Source organism: Canis lupus, chromosome 12 (assembly GCF_003254725.2).
Source record: "Canis lupus dingo isolate Sandy chromosome 12, ASM325472v2, whole genome shotgun sequence".
In the NCBI taxonomy this organism is placed as follows: Eukaryota; Metazoa; Chordata; class Mammalia; order Carnivora; family Canidae; genus Canis; species Canis lupus.
The window spans coordinates 7,215,800-7,240,152 of record NC_064254.1 but is presented as its reverse complement, the minus strand read 5'-3'; the positions used below and the strand labels follow the sequence as shown (position 1 = coordinate 7,240,152).

Below are 24,353 nucleotides of genomic sequence, written 5' to 3'. Positions count from 1 at the left end.
CTTCCAGCCCTTTCCTCACCACAAGCAGCTCTAAAAGGACGAGCTCGTCTGTCCTGGGGCCCTGGCCCCCCACGTCCGGGTCCTCCACCTGCTCGGGCCTCCAGGGAGGCGCAGCTCCTGTCTTGTGTCCTGCATCTCCCCCACGACAGTGCTCTGCTACCCAGGAAGGGGCTGGGTTCGCTGACACGCTGCCAGCGACCTCGAGGCATCATGGGGTACACGCCTCCCTACCTATGTCGCCCACCTCGTCGCTCCTAAGTCGCTGTCATCCCCACCTCACAGGCGCTGGGGCATCTGACCAGGGCCGGGTTGGCATCTGGAGCATTATTAAACGGTGTGTCCCTCCGTCCCCATCAAAGGGACCACCCCGGCAAGGGGCTGCTACACCAACACCCGAAAGCCAGGTGTCCTCAGCAGGTTTACCTGGGGTTCCCCCCGACGGCCGCTCAAGTTCAGCGGTTTGCCGGGGGTACCCCCGCACACCCCCCAGAGTCACACCCCCGAGGAGGAGGAGGTGCTCGCAAGTGGTCTCTGTGGAATCTACCAGATGCCCATGAAGAAAAGCGCACTTGGTCATCTGTCACATACTGTTGCTAAACGTCTATAGGTTCCAAAGTTTAAAGGGCAAGATGTTTGTGGGGAAATCCACCCATTTTAAAGTTGTCTCTACACCCTGTGTGGGGCTCGAACTCACAACCCCGTGAATAAAGCGTTGCATGTTCCACCAACCCAGCCAGGCGCCCCTTTTTAATTTGCAAATTGAAAGATGTTATTAGCTGGGGCACAGCCAGTTTTGAAAATTAGTGCTCGATGGTTACAAACATTCATTCTTTGTGCCTTTTTTTAATGTATATTTTTTTATTGGAGTTCAATTTGCCAACATACAGCATATCACCCAGTGCTCATCCCGTCAAGTGCCCCCCTCAGCGCCCGTCACCCAGTCACCCCAACCCCCCACCCACCTCCCCTTCCACCACCCCTTGTTGGTTTCCCAGAGTCAGGAGTCTCTCCTGTTCTGTCGTCCTCTCTGATATTTCCCACTCATTTCCTCTCCTTTCCCCTATAATCCCTCTGTTTATATTCCCCGAATGAATGAGACCACATGATGTTTGTCCTTCTCGGACTGACTCCCTTCACTCAGCATAACCCCCCCGCCCAGGTCCATCCGCGTCGAGGCCAATGCCCCGTTGTAGACCCAGACGGTGTCCTTGAGCCTTCCTGCAGCGGGGCAGGATGCTGTGCGTTGTGGCGGTGGCTCAACCCAGCTGCGCCCTGTGACAGCCTCAGGAGCTCTGACGAACACTCATGACCGTGCCCATCTGTGACATCCTGGTTGACCTGGGCGTGGGGATTTTTTAAAAGCTCCACAGAAGATTCTAAAGGAGCTATGTCTGAGGCCTACTGGGCGAGTGTGTGGGATGGAGAAATTTTCCACATTCCCCAGCGAAGGAGGGGCCAGAGGGAGGCGGTGCGTTGGCAGAGGCCCAGCCACAGAAGAACCGTGTCCTGCCTGTCGGGCCAGGGCTGCCATACGCTGCGGCCGGGGCTGAGCCGGTGGAGGGGTCCCCGAGGCCACCAGGGCCGCTGGCATCACACACTCTGCTCCTGACTACACCGGGCATCCTGCCACCCTAACCCCCAACAGCTCTCCGGTCCAGTGCCCTCCACCATCCTTGCCCAGCACAGCCACCTCTGAGGCCTAGTGCCACCCTCCAAGAACCTGGCTGGCTGAACCCACTGGCAGTCGTGATGCCTTGGGGGCCGGGAGCTCCCTGCAGTCATCGGACATCGCCTGTTCACATCACATTACTGCAGACCAACCATCCCAGGACCTAGTGGACCGAAAACGACATTTATTTTGCACACAGATCTGCAGTTTGGCCAGGGCTCAGTGGTGAGAGCCATCTCCGCTCCACCTGGTGTCATGTGGGTTAGCACGGAAGCTGTGGCAGGTCATCCGAAGAGCCCGCTCACTCCCCACAAACCCGGCAAGTGCCCTGGGGACCCAGACAGCTGGGCCCCCTGGCTTCTCTCTCAGTATGGGCTCTCCATGTGCTCTCTCCAGTACGAGGCTCCAGAGTAGCCAGATCTTTTTTTTTTTTTCAATTGAGGTGAGATTCATATAACATGAAATACACCATTTTAAATAATTCAGTGGCACTGAGTGTGTTTCCAGTGTTGTGCAAACAGCACCTCTGTCTGGGTCCAGAACATTTGTTATTACCCCAAAAGATGCACACCCACTAAGCCATCAGCCCCCATTCTCCCCATGACCCTACTGACCACCGTCTGGATTTGCCCATCCTGACACTTCCCTTAAATGGAATCCTATAACATGTCATCTTCTGTGACTGGATTGTTGCGCTCGGCATAATGTTTCTGAAGTTTGTCCATAGCCTGGCATGTGCATTTGCTTTCTTTTTGTGGCCAAACTGTAGGACTCCACCGCATTGTGTTTATCCACTCATCCCCTGGTGGCCACCCGGGCTGCATCCACCTTTTGGCTATTCTGAGCAGAGCCGCAGTGAACACGTATGTGTGCATACACTTGAAGACCTACGTTCAAGTCTTTTCAGTGGATTCCAAGGAGCAGAATTGCTGGCATATGGTAATCCCTTGGAAATTTTTGAGAAGCCGCCGCACAGTTTTCTACAGTGGCCACCTCGCTGTACATTCCCACCTGGCAATGTGCAGGAGGCCCCATCTTTTCCACAGTTGCCAACACTTACTTTCCTTTTTTTTTTTTTAAGATTTTATTTATTTATTCATAGAGACAGAGAGAGAGAGGCAGAGGGAGAAGCAGGCTCCATGTGGGGAGCCCGATGCAGGACTCGATCCCAGGTCCCCAGGACCACACCCCAGGCTGCAGGCGGCGCCAAACCGCTGTGCCACCGGGGCTGCCCTACTTTCCATTTTTTGATCATCACTGTCCTGGTGACGTGACTCCCGTGTCAGCCCAGGCTCCTGGAGCACAGGTGCGAGAGCGAGCCCGACTGACGGTCCTATCCTGTGCCATTCAGAGCTCACCTGGAGCCAGGGATGGCTCCTGCCGTATGCTAAGCATTAGAGAAGCAAGTCGCCAAAGCCAGCACACGCTCAAGGGGAAGGGCTCTGCTTTTTGATGGGAGGCGTGCCAAAGAATTCAGGGACCCATTTGAAGTCACAGTATCGTCATGACACTTCTCATCCGGTGCCTCTCAAAGTGCCAGTCTGTGCCAGGATAGAGGAGCAGGAACCAGCACACGGCCCCCTCATGAGGTCTGTCAGCTGGCCCAAGTGGGTGCTTAGCTACTTAACCGACTTACCTTCAGACTTGAGCTCCTCATCTCAGCCTGTGACACACGTGACACAGGGAAAGGCTGTGGGCACCCGGGCATCCTGCTGCCCCCCTCCCCTGACGCTCATGCTGGGAACTGACTGACCATTTAAGGCCTTCAACTCTTGCCCTCCTTTTATGAGGCCCCCTTTAGGAAAAAGCATAAAAAATATGACTACAAAATTAGGTTCAAAGATGAAGAATTAGAAATCACAGCAAATCACCCACTTCTCAAAGTTGACACACACCCAGACATCGAAAACGCTGGAAAACCAGCACAAACATTTCAGCAACTGTGGGACGCGTCTGTGAGGCCTGGGTCCTGCACCGCCAGGCTGCGCACTCGTCACCCTCCTGGGGAGAGCCGTTTGCGGACTCCGCGTCAGAACAGAAGGACGCCTCCTTCCTCTAGCACGGCCGGCCAAACTTCCAATTACTGGTACGTTGGAGAAGTTTCCTTCATCTTCACAACTCACCCTGGCAGGGGCGTAAGTTTTTAGAACTACTGCCACATGTGGGGAAACTACAGTCCGGGGTGTTTCCTGGGGCAGCGGGAGGATTCCAGGAGCCTCCGGAACTCCCCCGCCTCGCACGGTGGCATCTGCACCTGGGCGCCGCCGGGGACCTTCCGCAAGAGCAGGGGACCTTCCGCAAGAGCAGGCCTCCCGCGGGCGCAGGCGGGAGAAGCGTCTTCCCCTGGGCTTGCACACCCGCCACTGCGCTCGCTGCAGACCCTTCGAGGGCCGTCTCCCCTCCAGGCCTCCGGGCTTCGTTCGAGCCGCGACGCGGGCGGTCGTCGGGCGGGCAGCAGGGAGCGACCAAGACCACCCAGCTCCGAGGCGACGGCACACACGCGACGCTGTCCCACTCCCCCAAGCTGAATCCCCCCAAGTCCACTGCACCTCGGCATCCCCAACCTGCCGGCCGCCTCGGTGTGGCCCAGCGGGAGGCGGCGTGACGGGCGCTTTAGCCGCGGGCTTCAGGTAGCTCAACTCTGGCAAGTTTCATAAGGTCGGACGGCCTGGGTGAGTGAGGGGCCTCGGGCTACGAACCCGTTTCCCCGCAGGTGCTTCTGCTCGCTCCTCTCTCCCTTCCTCCACCCTTGCCCGGCTCCGGCCCCTTCCCCCGACGACCGGGGCAGGACCCCCCTGGCCTGCTGCTGCTGGCCCCCGCCGGCAGGAGCCCCCCGTGCCCCGTGCCCCCTCCCTCCGTGACCGCCGCGTGCCGACGACCTCCAGCCAGGGCCTCTCGGCCGCGCCAGAGCCGCGGGTCCCGCGTCCCCCCTTGTCCCCGGAGGCCGGCGCACACCTCAGCTGAGTCCACGGAGCCGGCCGCCGCGTGGCCCCACCCGGCCCACCTCAACCGCACGTCCATGTCCATCCTTCCGTGGGGCCCAAGCGGCCCCCCGCGGCCCCGCCTCAGTGAAGCCCAGCCTGACCGCTGGCCCAGCCCTTCGCCACCGCCACCGCCACCGCCACCTGCCGCCGCTCCCTCCCTCCGAGGCCCACGGCCGACCACGGTCCCCAAGGCACCTCAGAGAGGAGCCCACGTCTCAGACACCTCCCCTGCGCTCTTGGATCACACGTTCATTCCCTTAGGCCGCCCGCCGCGGGCAGTACTTCCGGACAGCACTGCGTCCAGCGGGGCCCCGGTGTTGCCGGAGGAGCCCCCACGGCCAGGGCTCCCGAGGTGTGTGTCAGGAGCATCTGCCTTTGGGCCCCGTGTCTGGTGACTTCCCCTTTCCTTCTGGGCCTGGGGTCCCGCGGAGTCCTCCTGGGCCGGGTCCCCCACCGCCTCCTGCCTGACCCGTGGCCTTCCTGCTTCCAGAGCCTGCCGCAGCCCTGGCCCCCCGGCACGTCCACCTGCCTCCCGCCCCTGGGAGGACAGCACGGGCTGCCAGACAATGGCAGGCTGGGAGCGGAGCTCTAGGAACCAGTGGCCCAGCTTGGCCTCCCGAGTCGGTGGACCCCACAAGGGGTCGTGCATGAACCCCATTACCCACGAGCATGAAACCTGAGTCCCCGGTTTGGGGCACATGTCACTTGCCAACAGCTGCATTGCCCCCAAACCCACGAGACGAGGCCCCAGGCCCAGCGGCTTCATGTGAGCCCACGGGCTGCTTGCCCCTTCCAGCCTGGCCCTCCCGCAATCCGAGGGCGTGCTATCGGGTTGATTTCGTAGGCGGTTTGCTGAAGCCCCCCAGGGTCCTCACCCCCTTGCTCCTGGCTTGCTGTCCAGTAACTGATTAGAAACACCTTCATACGTGAACCCGGGCAACAGGATGCAGCTGATGGGCAATGTCAAGTCCCTGGGGTCTGCCGGGTGTTTCAGGTTATGGGCCCCTGGGACAGCACAACCATAGGTCCGTATCAACTGGAAGCTCCAGGTTGGCCGGGCTAGAAGTAATCTCCAGGTTTTTCCTCAAGTGCTCAGCATACAGGAGGGGCTCAATGAAGTGGGGTAACTTGTCCCAAGGTGTGGTGACAATGAAAAGGCTCTGTGGTAAAAAGTCCTGCGTTGCAATGCACCAGCCACCTGCATCTTTGGAAGCATCTGACCAGGAAAGCAGTGTCCCACTCTGCACCTCCGGGGTCCTAAGCTTCTTGAAATCCTGACTGCCTGGGAGAGGTGGTCCCTTCTGTCATTTTTGAAACTTAAAAAGTCATTATACACGTGTATGGTCACAGAAGTAGTAAGTATGAGGCTGGCTGCATTCCCATCCTCCACTCCCAAAGAAACCCACCAAACTTTTAGCTTTTTCTTCTGCATCTACCTCCACATTCTAGGTAACATGCTTATATTGCTCTTTGGAATTTTCAGTTTTATACACTGTCACTTCCTACTATGGACAGGAAGGACGTAGCCCCATCACACCAGGCACGTACACCAGGCATGTCGGTTTGTTTGTAATAATCACAGCTGAGTCACATAAGGCCTATGGTTCCTCTTAATTAATACTGTTTGTGTGGCATTAATAAATGGTCTGTTACTTGCTTAATTTTCTGTCTACCTCAGCCTCCTGCCCAAACCCCGGGACAGGGCATGGATCAAGTGTGGAGCTACTCAGCGCTGCCGGACGCTGGCCAGGCCTCACACCTGGCTCCGGGAGCAGACCCTTCGCGGCACTCCTCTGTTTGCAGGCCTCCAATTTGCCTCTGCTTATTCTCTCCTCCCGGAGCCCTCCTTCGGGCAGCTTTGAGAATGGCTGCAAAGGAGATACATTGGTGAGGCTGCTGCAACTTCTCCTGGGTGTCCCCACTGCTCTGGCACCTGCTGCGGTGCTTCCTCTCGGTACACCCCTTTGGAGCAAGAGGGCTCTCGGTCTGCCCTGCCGACCCACCCTCACCCCAGCGGGCTTTCTGCTCCTCACGGCTTCTTCCCACCCTCTTCTTGCTGTCCACTTCTGCTGGCAGAAACCAAGCCTCCTAGATCAGCAGGAGGGATGAGGGGGTGCACTGCGGGCCTGGTGTGTTCCAAGGCCACCAGACTCCTGTGCTCCTTTGCCCATCTGCCTGTTTGCCTCCACCGTGCCCTTCTCATTTCCTCTGAGGATTTTCCATCATCATTTTCAATGACAACTGTGTGGTCAATACTCTGCCCTAAAGGTGACAAGGTGGGATGCTACTACTCCCCCACCCCCACCCCCAATTTTTTTTCCCCCAAGTGTCTTTAAACACCTTAGGACGTATTAAATGCGTTCTCTATACCAGAGTTCACACAGATACACATCACGTTCATCTTCCCTTGGGGGCATCTGGCTCTCCAAATGCTGCCCCTCCCAGGCCCCAGACACACCCAAACCATACACGCAGAGGGGCCCTCCCTCAGGGCTGGTGCCCATTTCTTCCCATCCCCCACATGTGTAACCTCCTCGCTGCCAGCAAAGGCCTGGCCTGGTGCACACACCCTTACCCAGGGCCAGGCCCTGTGGCCTCCCAAGGCACAACCACCCCACAGAAACCAGGGGAGCAGCTCTCTGGCCTGGAACATGACCCCAGAGAATGGAGAGGGACTCTGTGCACAAGAGCCACTGCTCCCCCATCTCTTCCAACTCTGGCTAGGGAGACATTTTACCATTTTCCTGGCTATACAGGTAGCACTTAGGAGAACTGGCAAAACAGAGAAACCCAAACTTTCATACGATTGGTTTAATTTTTTTTTCAGCAGGAGAAAAAAGAATAAAGTTACAAGATTCTTTTAATATTTTCACAATGTTAAAACTAAAACTGAGCTCTAGGCTATGTGTGTAAGTAAATCTAAAACACAAAAGGGTTAAATAAGATCTTCTCTTTTAAAGATACAAGAATTTAAGCTTTCCTTACATTTAACAAACTTCACAGAACAGATACTGCAGGGGAACAAGCCCTCCCCCCACCCCCAGCTCTACCATCAGGACGTGAACATGGGCTACGAGCCCGGTGTGCCACTGGGCTCCCCGGGGAGCCTGCTTCCCATCCCTGCCTCAAAGCAGAGGGTGGGGCCTGAGGAGGGCTGGGAGGGCGCGTGGGGGGCCTCTTCGGGATCAGAGCTTGGCGGGGGGCCTAGGCGGGCCGCCTCACTGAGGATGGCCGTGTACTGGCCAGAGGGCCGTGGCTTGACAACAGTGGTAAACGCGGGCAGACCTGGCCCCTCTGCCCTGGGCTGCCCTAGAGCAAGACACCGGTCTGGGTCCTGAAGCAAGAATAAGGCTGGAGATTTTGCAGCGGATTCCACTCTGGTGGGGGCAGGATGGGAGGAAGAGGTTGGGAAGAGCATGATTTCCTATTTCAGTATTCCGGATCAAAAAACATTTGTAGTTGCAGGTGTTTAGCTGTGAACTGCAGACAGAGTCGAACTGTTTGTTGCGATATAAAAGGGAAAGTTTGCTGGGTTAAACTATTCCAGTAGCCTGTGTGTGGGCAGATCCGAACCGCCTCTGCAGGAGCCTCCGACTCGCACCAGACTGGACCAGATGGGGTCTCCGGCCCACTCAACCCTGTTCAGGCTTTCAAGAGAATCTTAATCCTGTCCACCCTCCCCTCCCCACCTGATGGGTGAGGATTCCCTACCTTGGGTGAACAGGCCCATATACACCCTCCCCACCTGGCCTGAGCCACTTCGGCTACGGACTCCTCTCCGCCTGCACCAAGGAGGCACAGGCTGGGAAATACGCCCTCCCATCCCCACCGCCAGAGCAAACGTCTCTCTCAGAGCTGGGCCATGGCCATGAATCACTGTTCTAGACCGATCAGCCCACGGCCCCTGTGGCACGTGCGGTGCGGCCTCCCCTCCCTACACCTGCTATGTGGTAGAGGCTGTCCCTGGACTGCAGAGCGGCTCAGACCCAAGGGGCTGGGCCACGGCAGTCTCCTCTTGGCCCGCAGAGGGCTGGGCGGGCACCCGCTGGGGGGGGCAGAGGCTGCGGGCCACAGCTTCCCAGGGGCTCCCCAGCCCTTCTGCTGATCCCCGTTGGCTAGGAAATGTCTTTTTAAAAACTCCTGATATAGAAATCTAGCTGCAGAGGCCAGTCTGTAGATCCCAGCCGCAGCTGCTGTGCTGTAATTAGCCTTATTTGATCAACTGCCAGACCCCTGCACTTGGCAAGTGGCAAACCAGAGCCAGTGGGGTCAGGGTGCGCCCCTGGTTGCTTCTCCTGACTGTTGGGTCCTGTGTAGAAAAGATGGGTCTCATACATGGACTAGTCTTGGGTGGAGCTAATTTTCAAAGTGAGGTTATCGTTTCTCTTCTCGTGTGATGAGAGAGTTTTTTCATAGCAAGTCAGGTAAAAAAATTTTCCTAAGAACCTGCCCCCCCACCCCCATTTTCCAGCTCTGTGGGAAGGCGAAGCCACCGCCCAGCCCAGCCACGCAGCCAATCTCAACAGCCTCCTGTGGCCAAGGCACGCGGGGCCATCAGGGATCCTGGCTACTGGGACTAAGGATAAGTGAAGAGGTGAAAGGCCGAACGTTAACCAGAGTTTCTGGCAAAGCCATGTGCGTCATGGGAACTTTAACACCAGCTTCTACTCCTCTATTAACTCAGAGTCTCCATCTGGAACACTTTCCGCTTAAGGCTTTTTATAAGTTTGACTCCAGCAGTGACAGGTATGTGTTGTTTTAAATCCACTAGCCATGCTCAAAAAAAAATATTCTTCATGTTTTAATTTTATACAATGGCTAGCAGGCACCTTAGTAACCAGCCAGAAATCAATTTCAACCACCATCAACCCCTAAACTACAGTACCAGGATGGCTGGCTAAAGAAAGGAAACGGACTGGCTGTAGTCTGACGCGTGCCCAGTACAAGGTGTCTGGCTGACTTTGTCCTAAATAAGGCTAACATTAGTGAACTAAGAACAGCGTCATGTGGCGGCCGTGCCTGGCCTTCAGGAGCACCCCTCCCCGATGCGCTGGCAGGAGCGCCCCACTTTCCGGTCCAGTTTCACCATTTTCATGATGGCTTCCTCTCGGCCTCGGCCCATGTGGTCAAACGTACAGTCATGCTGCTCGGGGAGGCGATGTAACATACAGAACACATAACCTGCAATGGTGGGAGAAGCAGAGAAAACAGATGTTAAGACCGTTAAGGTGGCCTCCAAATGCCCAAAGCCCAGCTCTCATTCTGATCTGGAGGATGTGAGGGGCATCTGAAGGAGTGGACCGTGGTCATAGCAGGTGCTCCTGCTGCTGAAGAGAGTTGATCACGGTTGCCACCTGCAATGAAGGGGGCTGCACCTTTGCAGCTCCCAGCTCCTCCTTGAGTCAGCCTGAGGGCCTCAGAATGTCCAAGGGTGCCGCTCAGAAGCTGACTCTGCATTCACTGCTGCTCCTGCTTGAGCCCTGAAGGTGGAACCCCACTGCTATGGTGAGACATGCCCCCTTCCCTGGGAGATGAGTGCGTTCTGAGCCCCCTCCCTCCCTACCAAATAGGCAGGAGAGCAGAGAGCTGCCAACTCAGCACTTTCCCAGCTTGAGCAAACTGTAATACAACCATAGGATACCCACCACTCCTAGGAGGCAGAGAGGGAGCAGAAATGATTATGGCTTAAATTACATTCTATTTCCTGAACATGAGGGCTCAGGGGGACGGTGGGTGTGATCAGACCATAGCCCACAAGTGAGTGGAGGCTCTCAAAGGAAAATGGATTATTTCCAGTGCTGGAAGAGGTATCACAGATAAATACGGGAAAGAATAGAAATGTTGTGCTCTAATCGCCAGTCATCTCAAAGGACCCAGATACTTCTAACTCCACTTGGAAGGTCAGGAGGCTGCTCCTCTCTGGAACAGAGAAGTCAAGGGAGACACTCATGGGGCAAAACAAAGGACTGAGGAGAGGCCAACAGAGCAAGGAAATGGTATAGGTGAAGTTCCTCAGGGAGGAAACGGTAAGAGGAGGCCCTTGAGGAGTCAGTGGGAAGCTCAGGGACAAAGGAGACACAGAGCTGCCAAGGATGTGACCCTTTCCTTCCCCATTCTGCTCAATTCCTAGAACTGCTGGTAGGTGTGTGGGGGACAGACAGCTAATGTCTCCTAGGTCTGTCTGGTCAACGAGGGGAGGGAGAGATCCAGGCTGGGCTGGCTTATGCTGCCGCCCTATGTGGCCATACTTCCAGGCCCCACAGGCCTAGCCAGACCAGGTCCACCTCTCTCTGTGCGCATGGGCAGGCATCCCATAGCAGCCCTTCTAGGCCAAAGCTCTCCTCACAAACAACACCTCTTCTCAAAGACTTTTCCTTGAGACTTCTTTTATGCCTAGATCCCACTGCCTAGAGTGAATAAACAGCCACCCCTTGTAAATGGTGATGTGTGAATCTCTACATCCTAAATTTCTTTTTTTTTCCAGACATGAAGGGTGGAGGCAGTGATTTTAGAAGAACAACATTAGTAGCTGAAGCAAAGACTGAGTAGCCAGGACAGGCAACAGTTCAACAGCCAAACTTGTAAGATTCCCTTCATCTAGAGAACATTCCTCAGCTGATACTCCTGCTCCTAGGTCTTGAGCTCTTGCTGTGTACAGAGCACATGCAAATGGCCTGGGGGCCTGAGTGACCAGGTTGAGCCTGGACTATCCACTGTGAGAAAAAAACACATTATTAACTGCTTCCCAGGCAGAGCAGGGCAATATGTTTGACTCTAAATTGGGACTGGGTTTAAGGAAAAGAACAGAGATGAAATTTTTGTCTCCAGAGAAGCTGAGCTCCCACTTGGTCCAAAAGCAAAGTTAAGATTAATGAGCTCATATTTACTGATAAGTTTATTACTTGAAGATATTGGATAGCAGTTATCTTTGTCCTAAAGGACTTCCCAGCATAAATGTGGACAGGCTCAGCATGCATCCTCCATCTAACAAACAGAACTGTCTTTTGGGAGCAAAGCCTACCTGGCAGGGGAGAAGCTGCTGCTAGGTCAAGGGCTTGAGGCAGGGCAACAGCAGTACGGTGGCATGATGTGTATGTAGATGTTCCTGTCACCGAGTCCTGACATACTTCTCTAACTTCAGCATTACCCCTGCTGCCCCTTCCCTTCCTTTTTTTTTTTTTTTCCCCAAGATACTGGAATGATGTAGGTGAAGATCCCAGGGGCTGGCTCTTCTCCACTTCTGAAGAATGATGCAGTCTGAATCAAAGTAGCAGGAGATGGATTACCTCTGAAATTAACTTGGCCCCGGGCTCAGCCCACCATCTTATTAGTCAAAGGCCGACTGGGGTGGAGGGGTGAGGCTCTGGTCTTGTCCTTACTACACACCCCAACTTTATTCAGCTTGCCTTCCCCTGGCTAGAGCGCAGCCACCTCAGGGGGTCTAAAAACTCCAGGCTCCCTTGGTAAAAGGAAACAGGCTGTGACAACCTCAGCAGCTGCCTGATACAGTCCCTACCTACCCAAGATTCTCCAGCCACCAGCAACATCTCATTTCTCCATCTGAGTTCTGTGTATGTCCGCTGTTAAGACACAACTTGACACCTAGCTATGATTTCTGAAAGGTGAAAACCACAGCAGCTACACTTGGAGTGGTATGTGTAACAATTAGAATGTAAAGCTTTATAATTCGCTGGGGAAACGTCTGGGGAAAATCTGGAAGGCTAGCTGCCCAAATTGTTGCACTGAGGTTTTAGCTGGCATAAATTAAGCTCAATCCCCTCTCTTGTCAGGGTCACTCACCAAAAGGAAGTTATATGCTGGAACTTGTCCTAAATGCTGAGTAGGCATTATCTACTGACAGCAGCCAATCAGCTAAATGAAGTGAGTGGTGGGGAGTGAGCTGTTCTGGATACAGGGGAGAGCGGGAATGACTGGTGGGTGGGACACAATCTCTGTCCTCTTTTCTTGGTACCCATAGATCTGTTTCCAGAAACCACTGCAAGTATCATGAACTTTCATTTACTCTCTAATTGGATTCTTTAGACCAAGCTGGAAATGGAGAAATGAGTTCAGGCTGCTAGGGAAGATGATTGTTCTTAATTTCAGTGATGAACACTGTTTTAAAGCGCAAGGGGATTTATAGCCTCTGTCTGGACCAGGCCATCCTCCTCCACACCATGCATTAGAAACCGACTAAGGCCTTTCCAGAGAGGGTCAACCAAGGCAGTGTCTGAAAGGATGACAATGAATTGAATTGGTATCATCACCTGGGGTACCACGCAATTCTTCTTTCCCTGATTTAAAAAAGTTTACATCAAAACTGAATTCATTCACTTGCATACATATAATCTATATCCATCTATCTCCTTATGGCCCCACAGTCCAGCATCATGCAGTTTGAAAAATAATTTCAATTTACTTTTGCCTACAATAGCTACATGCCACATAGTATTTTAGAGAGAGGAGGAGGGATCAAGGAATAGGAGAATATGATTAAAAGGATGCTGATCCCCAAAAAGAGAAGGAAAACACTCAAAGCAAAAGTTTTGAAAATATGATCTGTCTGCTAAATGTGGTTTAACCTCAGCCCTTTCCTTGCCACGTTCCATGACTGGCCACCCTGCTCCTTAGGGCCTCGAATTACTGGTTCTCCATGACATGCTAGCCTAGGAGGAAGCGACAGAGCTCCTATAATATAAGGTAGCTGGTGTTGTTTTCAATAAATCTGCACAAAACACTCAAGAACGTGGGTGGGTGTCTCTTTTTTTTTTTTTTTTTTTGGCAATGAAGAGCAATTTGGGATGAGCCCTTGATTTACAAAGGAGGGTGAAGAAGCCTCTATGAGCACTCTGTTCCATGGCCTACCCTCCCTCCACGCACACTACCCTTCTCTCTGACAGCCACTCCCTGGCTTCAGACAGGCCATCCTGCATGTAGGAAGAGGGACAGGAGGCCAACCACAGCAGGTGATACCAGTCAGCCCCTCCCTGTGAACTGAGCTGGAATGTCTTCAGCAGCTATGCTCTCACTCTGAAAAAAAAAAAAAAAAATTCTCCAATGAAGCAAGCAGCATCAGAAGAGAAGAGGATGCTTGCCTAGATGGCCACAGTGGCTGACCTATCCAGGGCTTGGGCCCTGCCCAAGCCTGTGGCTGTGGACAGCAAGAGATGGGGGATATGTCAGAAGCTTCCCTAACTCTGTCACTATCAGAGACTCAGGATTATGGCATAAACCAAGAAAACATAATTTAGTGGCTATCTAACCCTCGGTCCAGAAAGGGTTTCTTCCTTACATGGCATGAGAAATACAGAAGTCAGCATTCAGGTCACTCGCTCTCAACAGAGAAGCCTAGGGGCATTCTCATGGGACAACAGGCACGTTAATGGAAACCACTCCTCCAGACTCGGCCCTCCTGATGTGGACCTGGGGCCTGTGGCATCAGTGAGCCATATGCCACATCAACCTGAAGATGCCCAATACCCAGTGGCCCTGAAAAAACATTCCCAGCACAAAACAGAACTGAGGCTCATTCCTCCAAGATTCACATAGAAGTGCAGGTTTCTAAAAATGCTCATCTGGTGGGGACCAAACTTCTGACCTGACCATTCAGCTTTTTTTTTTTTAATTTTTATTTATTTATGATAGTCACAGAGAGAGAGAGAGAGAGAGAGAGAGAGAGGCAGAGACACAGGCAGAGGGAGAAGCAGGCTCCATGCACCGGGAGCCCGACGTGGGATTCGATCCCGGGTCTCCAGGATCGCGCCCTGGGCCAAAGGCAGGCGCCAAACTGCTGCGCCACCCAGGGATCCCACCATTCAGCATTTAAAGCTAACATCTGGAAGTCATACTATACATTCTGGTACCCTCATCCACAGTTAAACCTCACATCTGCTTACAAAGGGTGGGATTTAGGTATTTTGAGACTAAACACACAGGACTGAGCAATTTATACACATGCCATCATCAAAGATGACACCCAACACCTTGTTCTAAGTGCTGTGAAAGTTGTAACACTGTTTCCTGTTTCCCTAACTTGTTTACAGAAGTCCACAACAATCACTGCCTAAGAGGAACCCTGGGAAGCAACCCAAGACCTGAGGAGAAAGGGTGTGTGTCCTTTTGGTGGTGCTGGCCGGCAAGGCCCTGCACCAGGTGACTGTCCCACCTGCCAGTTCTGTCCTTCCACTGCTCCCCACTCACAGGCCAGGGGAAATGGCTCCTGTACTGGGGGATGGGGAAGGTGGGTGGAGGAGGGGTAGGGTAAGGAGGCAGCCTTACATCCTGCAAGCAATGCAGTGCCTACCCTTGGCTGAGGCCCTGTATCACCCCCACACTCCACCTCTTCCAGCACTTCAGCACTTCCCTCCAAACTCTAAGAATTAAGCAGTGGTTGGAACTTTTTTCATGGAATTTCCTAAGGGAGATAAAGAAAGTGATGCCAAAATCCACATTCAAAGTCTGAGCCCTTGACATTTTTATTCAATCCTTGTCAGACAGAAATGCTGCCTATCAGCTTTATCTTGGAGTAGAAAGCACTACTTAAAGTTGGCAAAGCTGGGGAGCTCTGGATACTTTTGGCTTTTAATTAATTAAATATTTGTTTTCTTGCAGAACCCGTTCCCCACCCCCAGCCCTTGAAGGCTCATCCACAGTGGCAGTTTTAGTAAAACCAAAGAGCAGGCCAAGCCTTAGCTCCTGCTGTTTGGGTATTTTTTACCTCATTTATAAGAAATATTTTATACTTTCTTGCTCATTTGAATTTCAAACTGCCAAAGGTTCAAGAAGAAACTAAAAATACTGACAAGCCTTGGGGACTGAGGCACTGTAAAATGATCCACCGGTGTGCAGCCTGGGGTGGCAGTGCACGTGTGCATGCTGCCTGCCCACCGGCTCCCCAGCCTGTGCTGACTGCAGCGTGGTGGCGAGGCCTACGTAGGTGTGTCCAGTTAGGAGGAAAATCAGAGACTGCTCCTACACACGAGCATGAGCTCAGGCAAATAGAACCTACCCAAGACCTCCCAAAGCTTCCTGAGAAACCTAGGTAACAGACAATCCAATCCCCAACTCATTGATAGGCACCACTTGTGATCTATGTGTCTATTTAAAGAATAAGTGACAAATATGCCTGACCCATGTGTCTGAAATGACCAGGAAAGCTGGTTAGAAAAAAGAAATCACATTTTTTTCTAGCAAGGTAAAAGTTTCCTAAAGCTCAGGACAGCAAACTGACCTCATAGCTCATTTGTAAGTACATGCTGAGAACAGCAGGTGGCTACAGGAAAGCTTGTTGGAAAGCATTAGCCATTTATACTCCTACCAGCAGCAAACCCGGATTACACCACATCCACTGACCCAATACCCAAGGCAGAATTTGTAGCACAGAAACGTATTAAAGGATCTTAATGTATTTTTATTTCATCAGACATGGTATGGGCAAAGCAGCTGGAGGTATTTCAGGAATGAAATGTGTCTGCTTTACATTCTCCACCATCTCTGGCTTTGCATGGTGGAAGGAAAAGCATCCACTCCAAGAAACAGAACTGGATATCCTGGCTGAGTTGGCAGACGGTGCTTAACTGGGCTGGGGGAGAGAATGGGTCAGCTGCCCAGGGTGCTGGAACCAAAGCCACAGATCACCAAGCAGGGTATCAGTCTGTCTTTCAGATGAAAAGAGAACTTGCGATTTGGAAGAGCCTAATTCTACTCAACAATTTAATAAAAACCATTAAAATGTACTGAGACAATTCTAAAGCAGAAGCAATCATCTGTTTTCCCCCAAATCAATTAAGATACCAGTTAGACGGAAGCTAAATGCTAGAACAAGCCACGGTGTGACAGAAGGCAAAGATATGGGAGCCCTTGTGCAATCAGCTCCTCAGGCGCTGTGCACACTTGGCACATGGCTCTGAGAGAACAGTCAGCAGCAGTGGAGAGAAAACCATGCCACAGTCCAGCGTAATGAAGCTCCTGACACAGTTTGCACACATGTCATTTTAAAAGTGTAAAACATTCACCACTCTTGGTATCTTTTATTGCTCTCCAGACAGCTCCATTCTTGCAAGAACTCTAATGACCTCTTTCCTCTTCTCTGGGGGGAATGCATACCCTGTCCCAGTAGTGTCTCCTGTCACCAAACTCAGGCAGCCTCCCTTTACCTGACATTCAGACAAATCCTGTTTCTGTTCATTCCTGCCTCCCCCCAGGAAGAACCTAGTCCTATTTTTTGCCACAGGGGGTGGGCGGTGGGACAGGGCAGCTACAACCACAGAGGGTCCTAGGCCATCCACCTTAACTTGTGAGAACCCTCCTCCAAGCAAGCCCGGCAACGCCTTGGCACAGAGAGAAGGGGACTGGCTGAAGGCTCAGTCCGCTTGGCTGTTTTACCTGCAGATGAACATACATTTAAAAACTAACAGAAAATGGCTCAAGGCGGTTTTTGCTACAGGAATGATGACCTGTTCTTTCAAACATCATTTCATTTCAGTAGCTGAGAGCAGGCAGTATTTGCCTCTTGGTATCTTGGGCAGTTTTAAGGATCCGAAAAACCCTAGGCGGTGCCTGTACTCCCGGCTTCCTCCCCACCCTCTGCCCCCACACCTCCAGCCTCTCAGGGTCTCTGGAGGACGTAAGGTACTAGCAGGAAACTTCTAGTTCTTGGGTGACTTTATCCTCCTCTCAGCACACTCACCATTTGTTTGGCTTTCTCTCTCAGCATTACCTTGTCCTTTAAAAGATCACTTGCTCAATTGGAGCCAGCTCCAAAGCTGCAGTGGAGACCTGGGGAAGGGCCCTACCAGTACTCCCAAGAGCCACCAAGGGCCCAGCGTGGGCACACAGGAGCAACTCAGTGTGCTTGCCAGAGAACTCTGGCCTGTTGAGTCATCCCTGAGGCTACATGGGCAAGTCACAGTTTCAGGTGGCCTTAGGTTGTAAATGCCACGTGTCTCTCTCCAGAACAACACTTGGAAAAGAAAGGAATACTTTCCCCATTCTTCTCTGTGGGCCTTCCAACTCACATGGTGAGATCTCAGGAGAGTACAAAAATGCCAGATGGGCCTCGGGGAGACCTATGGCAAGTCCCATAAACAGGGTAACCCTGAGTTCTCTTCCTGGAAAACCCAGTGAAGAGCCTGTGCTTTGGGGCCAAAGTACTGGATTCAAGTTCCAGCTGCACTGCCGACAGTTGTGTGAGGTGACTTAGCCATTTAACCTTCCAGAGCCTCGGCAGTACCTCCCATAAAAAGGGGTTCTGGACATTAATACAGCAAGTGTGTGTGAAGCCCCCAGCTCAAGGCAGGCTGGCTGCGGCTGGGATGGCTCTTCCAGCTTTTGTCATCCCCTCACCTTACACAGTAAGACTAAGGCACTGGGGGCTGGGAGTCCCCTTCCCCGCTCCTTCCTCCTCCTCCCTGCTCCCTCTCAGCCTGCTCTCTGGTTCCTTCTCCTAGGAGAAACTGCTACTGACAAAGGAGAATGAGTGTGAAATCTTCCTCTGAACATGCGATGCACAGTTTCCTCTGCCCCTTTCCACAAACCTCTTTGTACAGAGTATAAATGCACAGTAAGTGATAAGCTCAGTGAAGAATTTCTGTTGAAGATAATGCAAATTTTAGAGAAACTTGTTAAAATATATGAAGACTACACGGGGCAGCCTAGAAAGCACTCACTGGTTAGGGACACCATGAAAGGGACCTGGAAACTTTCCAAGGACAGTGCAGAACAGCTACTCTGCTCCTGTGGGGGCTTCTCCACAGGTATGGCTGTGAGCAAGCCTCTCTCACAAGCAGAGGCAGAGCATGTGTGTTTCCAAGTTTGCTCACGTACTGACTGTGTGCTGAAGAGCACATGTCTATTTCCCTGAGACTGTCGGGCTGGGAGCTGCAGTGAAAGGAAGGAAGGAGAGAAAGGAACAGGCTCTAGACACTCGGAAAACAATTACACTTTTAATCCAAACGGTGCCAGTGTCACGTGCATTTGGTTTGTGCTTCTTCTAAGAATGAAAAGTCTCTCTGCATGCCTCTTGTTTTCACATTAACTCAAAAAGGTCATTCTGAGGACCTCAAGAGTATAAGCATGCTCTCCTCTATTTTCACAAAATTTAAGCCTTAAAGTGCTGTCCACTCTTTGATGTGTATGTAGAGGGGAGGGCAGAGAAGCTGGCTTCCTAAGTCTCCATTTTTAAAGTTAGTTTATTTAAATACACCCTCCTCCCCTGGAGGGCAAGAGGCTTATTCGGTGGCAGAAGAATGTTTTAGTTGTAGACATGAGTTCAGATTTGAAAACAGACTAGGGACTATAGTCTGTTAAAACCCCCACTGAATGGAGATCCCACCCCAGGATTCTAGAGACTTCTTACCTGACCTCACAGCCCAATTCCCTTTCACTTGGTGAGGGGTGGGGGTGGGGGGGGCTCAGATATGGTTACAGTCTGGGTATTTAAAAAAAAAAAAAAAAAAAAAAAGCCACGAATGGAGCCTGTTACATTGCTAAATCCAGTGGGCCCTTCCAGTTCTCCTTGATAGTGTCTGGAACGGTTAACTACTCCCACAGGCACATACTACTTTCTTTGTTTTCATTCTCTTGCACTGGTAGCTCCTCATCTACTGTCCTTTAAGTATTAGAATTACCCCCATGCTGGACTCTCTTTTTGTTTCACCCCACCCTTGCCCCAAGGTTTAAAACTCTAACCATACATGCAAACAACTCTGAAATTTCTCTCTCTGCCCCAGATCTCTCTCTGGAGCTCTATGCCTCTGGATCCAATTATCTACCAGATGCCTTGGATATCTTAGACTTCAGGTGCCCAAAATGGAACACTGACTCCTTCTTCTCAAACTTGCCTCTCCCTTAGTGTTCCCCACTCTAAAAGAACAGGCTCACCCTGCTGCCAGTGGCTCATGACAGAAACCTGGTTCATCACTGGCATCTTCTGCATTCTTCATATTCAACTACTGAGTCCTGTGGATCCTAGTTCCAAAATTTTTTTTAGAGATTTATTTATTTATATATTCACAGAGACACACACACACACAGAGACAGAGACAGAGAGAGAGAGAGAGAAGAGAGCAGAGACACAGGCAGAGGGAGAAGCCGGCTCCACGCAAGGAGCCCCATGCAGGGCTCGATCCTGGACCTCCAGGATCACAACCCGGGCTGCAGGCAGCACTAAACCTTTGTGCCACCAGGGCCGCCCCTAGTTCCAAAATTTAAATTTCTTCTCCTTCCTTCCATCTCTACTGCCATCACCCCGTCAAAGCCACCAGTACCTCTTGCCAAGGCTACTACAATACCCTTCTCTGGGTGATTGCTGACTTCAAATCCATCCTGCTCTCAACAGCCACAGTGAGTCCACACAACCATCTCTGATAATCTCATTCTTACTTAAACCCTTTAATGGTTTCCTAAGAATGACAATTTCACCACCTTAACTCTCTCATGTCATTCAGCCTCGCCCCCTGGACTCTATGTTCTAGATACACTGACCTAATCAAATTCTTGCTTCTTTAGGCCTCAGTTTCAATGGCTTTTACTCAGGAAGACCATCCTAGACCTTCGGACTAGCCTAGGGCCCCATTATACGCTTTTCATGGCATTCTGGACTTTTTCTTGAAGCACTGGTCACAATTATAATTGTAGGGGTAGTTTGTGTAATTTTTTCATTTAACTCGTTTTCTTGACTAGATTTCATGAAAGAAAGGGCCGTGCTTCTGAAATTTAATGCCTAGAACAGGGGGTGGTTCACTCAGTATTTTGACTGAATGGAGGAGAGATTAGTTACAGACTATGTTCTCTGAACCTCTGAGGAAAAGTAAAAGCCAGTCAAGAGCTCAGGTGGCCAGATCCAATCTGCTCACCCTCATCTCTCAGCAGTATCTGTCTTCTCTCCCTCCCTTGTAGTATACCACCGCCGCCCTGGCTCCTGTGGTGTTCTGTGATATTCCAGATCTTCTTCCCACCTCACTGGTTGTAGCTTCTTGGAATCCTTAACTAGCTTCCTTTCTGAAACCACCACAGAAAGCAGTACTCTTAAACTTTCATATATTCCTTCAAGTAAATCTCATCCAGACCCAAACTTTCAATATTTCAACATTGCAGTCTAAATATTGATGCACCTGGAATTTATATTTCCACCCACAATTTCTTCCCTTAAACGCCTGTATCCAACTTACCACTTGACAAACATACCCAACTAGGTTGGTTAATAGGAATTTCAACTGTAACATGTTCAAAACAGAACTCTTAATCCTCTTGACTCCTGTATTGGCTAGTCTCCTAAACTTCCCTGCTTCTGTGAATGATTCTATATCCATACAGCTGCTCAAGCCAAAGCCAAGACTCCCTGATTCCTCATTCCCTTACTCTTCACACCAACTTTATTAGTAGTCTTGTTGGGTTTATCTTTAAATGAAGTTCTGAATCTGCCCTGCTTTCTCCATCATCTCACGCAAAAGTCCTGGGGCAGGAATGAGTACAGCATGCTGATGGGATAGAACAAAGGCTGGCAGGGCTGGGATGCTGTGAAGCCAAAGCCTCCACCGTGGCTAGTTAGAGCCCACAATGAGTTGCCCTCTTCTGCCTTTGCTGTCCCCTCAAAGTCTCTCTCACAGCGTTAGAATGATTTTTCTTTTCGTTCTTGGTAATTGACTCAAGATGTACTTTTTAAATATTTGTTAATTAATTCCTGTTTGAATAGATAATACATGAATATAACAGAAATTGAATTTGCATAAAATAATATTCAGCAAAAAGTATGTCTCCCATCCCATTCTCTCAGTTACCCTCCCCAGAGGCAAAGCAACCACACCACTACTACCAGTTGTTGTTATGTATTCTTGGTAGTCTATGCACAAGCATTTATGTCTATCTCCCAGAGGGATGGAAATGTAATATAAAATGTAAATCAGATCACACCATTCCTTCGCCTAAAACCCTTCAATGCTTTCCCACGACTTTTAGAATAAGATACTAACTCTTTGCAAAGGCCTACTATCCCCCCATCCGGTCCCACCTGCTTCTCCTCACGCACTGGGCTCCAAACACACGGGCCACCTCTCTCATCCCGATCTGCCAAGTTGTTTCTGCCTCAGGGCCACGTTGCTATTGCTCCCTTGATCTGGGACACTCTTCCCCTAACCTGTGAATGGCTGGCTCTCCCAGGTTTTATGTCTCAGTTCAGCTTTCACCTCCTCCAGATGCTAGACTCCCACCCCTACTTGCAGTGCCTCCCAATGCCCTTCTCCTTCTCTGTCATTCTATTACACCACAGCACTTACTCCTATCACAAAGGATCTCATTTATCTGTTCCCATGTTTACTGCATCTCTCTCCCAAAGAATAAAAGCACCATGCAGTCAGGGACTTTGTCAGTTCTATTCCTTGTTGCTCCTCTGGAACTCAAGTAGGTAGACTGGATAAATAATTACTTAGAGTCAACATCCAACTCTTTAAAAATAGAAGAAAATTACTTCTAGCAATAAAAGAATGTTTAATGCTGTACTGTGTGTCCCCCCCCCCCCCCCCCCCCCCACTTCTGGAGAGGAACACCATCACACAGTCTACTTCCAATTACCCGGGTGAACAGTAGCACAGTGAGGACAATCTAAAACCTATTGCTGTCTGGCTTTGGATATATTCCATTGTTTGCAGCAGCAGGTTTACTTTCCTAATTATGCTTTTCTATGGCCATTATTACTATGAGCCTATATTCTGAGCTCACTCTGAAAGGCAACCCAGAAATGTCTAAGATGGCATCAATCAGATGCTCTCCTGGAATTAAAACTCTGCTGTAACACTCACAACCATAAATGAGCTGAGTATAGGGATGCCTGGGTGGCTCAGTGCTTGAGCATATTGCCTTCAGCTCAGGTAGTGATCCCGGGGTCCTGGGATCGAGTCCTGCATTGGGCTCCCCGCAGGAAGCCTGATTCTCCTTCTGCCTATGTCTCTGCCCCTCTCACTTTGTTTCTCATGAATAAAGAAATAAAATCCTAAACAAACAAACAAAAAAACACAAAACTGAGTATAGATAATGATAATGAAGGCTGAGTATAGATAATGAAGAACTGAATATCATCACCCAATTCCCGGATATTCATTTCCTACTCTACCCAAGTATTCTGGTCAGTTACTCCAGATTCCATGGAAAATTAATCCTGAGATAACACTCCAGTTCAAAAGAAGAGCAGTTTAATTGATACAAGAATATTAACATAAACCTGGGCCTTTAATTTGTAAGTCTGGAAACTTTCCTCTTCCCAGGTGCCTCTGTAACACTTCAGTGCACACCTCTAAAGAGCACATATCATCCTGTTTTAATCACTAGGATGCACAAACCCCATCGTGTGCTGACTCAGAGCTTCCATGTCCCAGGGGCCACCAGGCTGACATGGTTCAAGAAGAAGACCATGTGAGTGCGTGAAGAGGCCTGCTGCTAGACAACATAATCCAGTTAGGAAAAGACCTGCTCTACTCCTCAAGGCACGAGTGGGCTGCCAGAACATTAGGCCTCCATTACCCAGAGGAAAGGTCTTCAAGAGCAATAGCCACTGCCTGCCACCTCCCACCTTATGGCCTAAGAACAGCCCATCAGTATCAAAGCAATATCTTGATTGATATTTAGAAAATTTTGGTCATGGAGAGCATCTAACAGCTGCATGGCATCCTTCCTCTGCAGTCCCACTGTACTGTTGTGGAGAACTTGTCCATTCAAATGAAGTGGGCTGGGGATCCCTGGGTGGCTCAGTGGTTTAGCCTGCCTTCAGCCCGGGGTGTGATCCTGGAGTCCCAGGATTGAGTCCCACGTTGGGCTCCCTGCATGGAGCCTACTTCTCCCTCTGCCTGTGTCTCTGCCTCTCTCTGTGTGTTTCTCATGAATAAATAAATAAAATCTTTAAAAATGAATGAATGAATGAATGAATGAATGAATGAGTGAAGTGGGTCTGGCTGTCTGCTATAGAAGAGAGCCACAGGACAGAACTCCCCACAGGCTAGTGCCAGCTGTCTCCCCTCATCCACCACGATACTGCACATTTTAGCACACACAACAGCTGGTGAGGCCCGGTGATCATGTACAAGGAGGTACCCAGAGCAAAGAGGGACACTCCTTGTCATCCCCTCCTTCCACCCATGTTCCAGGCACCATGTTGTGGGTTGAGAATAAACCAGACAGACAGTACAGGTGGCTCAACCACTTGACTCCACAGGCAACAACAGAGAATAGAATATCCTTCAAATCTCAGGAAGAAATAAGCAGGGGCACCCTCCCAAGCTCACACTACCTCGTGAATAAATGTCAGCGGACCTACCACACCCACCACACCTCCATTTCTGCCCTCTTCCCGTTTCCTTACATTTCTAGTCCTTCTCTACTTTGTTTTCTTCCTCTTTCTCTCCAACACATTTCTCCCTGCTTTTTTGTTTCTCTAGGTGCCCCAGTAACTATGGTTGCCCTGACATCTGCTCTGACAGCATAGGGTATTTTCTGGATTGCAGGCTCAAGGGCACACCAAATTTTGGGGTGGTGGCAAGTATCCACACCATGCGGCTTCTATGTGTGTACCTCTCATCTGTCTGGAAAACATACAGGAGATGACTTCATCTCCTCCTCAATTCTGCCTAACTCTGAAGAGGGATAGGAATCATGTCTGTTCAAACAAGGAAAGGTGAGCAATTTCCTAGAGAAGCCAGCTGACCTAATTATTT

At 50.9% G+C, this 24,353-nt stretch overlaps 1 protein-coding gene across 6 annotated transcripts in view; it reads right to left on the bottom strand.

The window, feature by feature from the left end:
- Positions 1-7,449: 7,449 nt before the first annotated feature.
- The window catches only part of ZFAND3 (zinc finger AN1-type containing 3), a 320,017-nt gene continuing 303,113 nt past the window's right edge, over positions 7,450-24,353 (bottom strand). For all 6 annotated transcript variants that reach the window (XM_049092558.1, XM_025418640.3, XM_025418637.3 and 3 more), the window contains one exon: positions 7,450-9,834. In XM_049092558.1, coding sequence (XP_048948515.1) covers positions 9,680-9,834 — 155 coding nt within the window. In that variant the 3' untranslated portion in view covers positions 7,450-9,679. The remainder of the gene's footprint in view (positions 9,835-24,353) is intronic.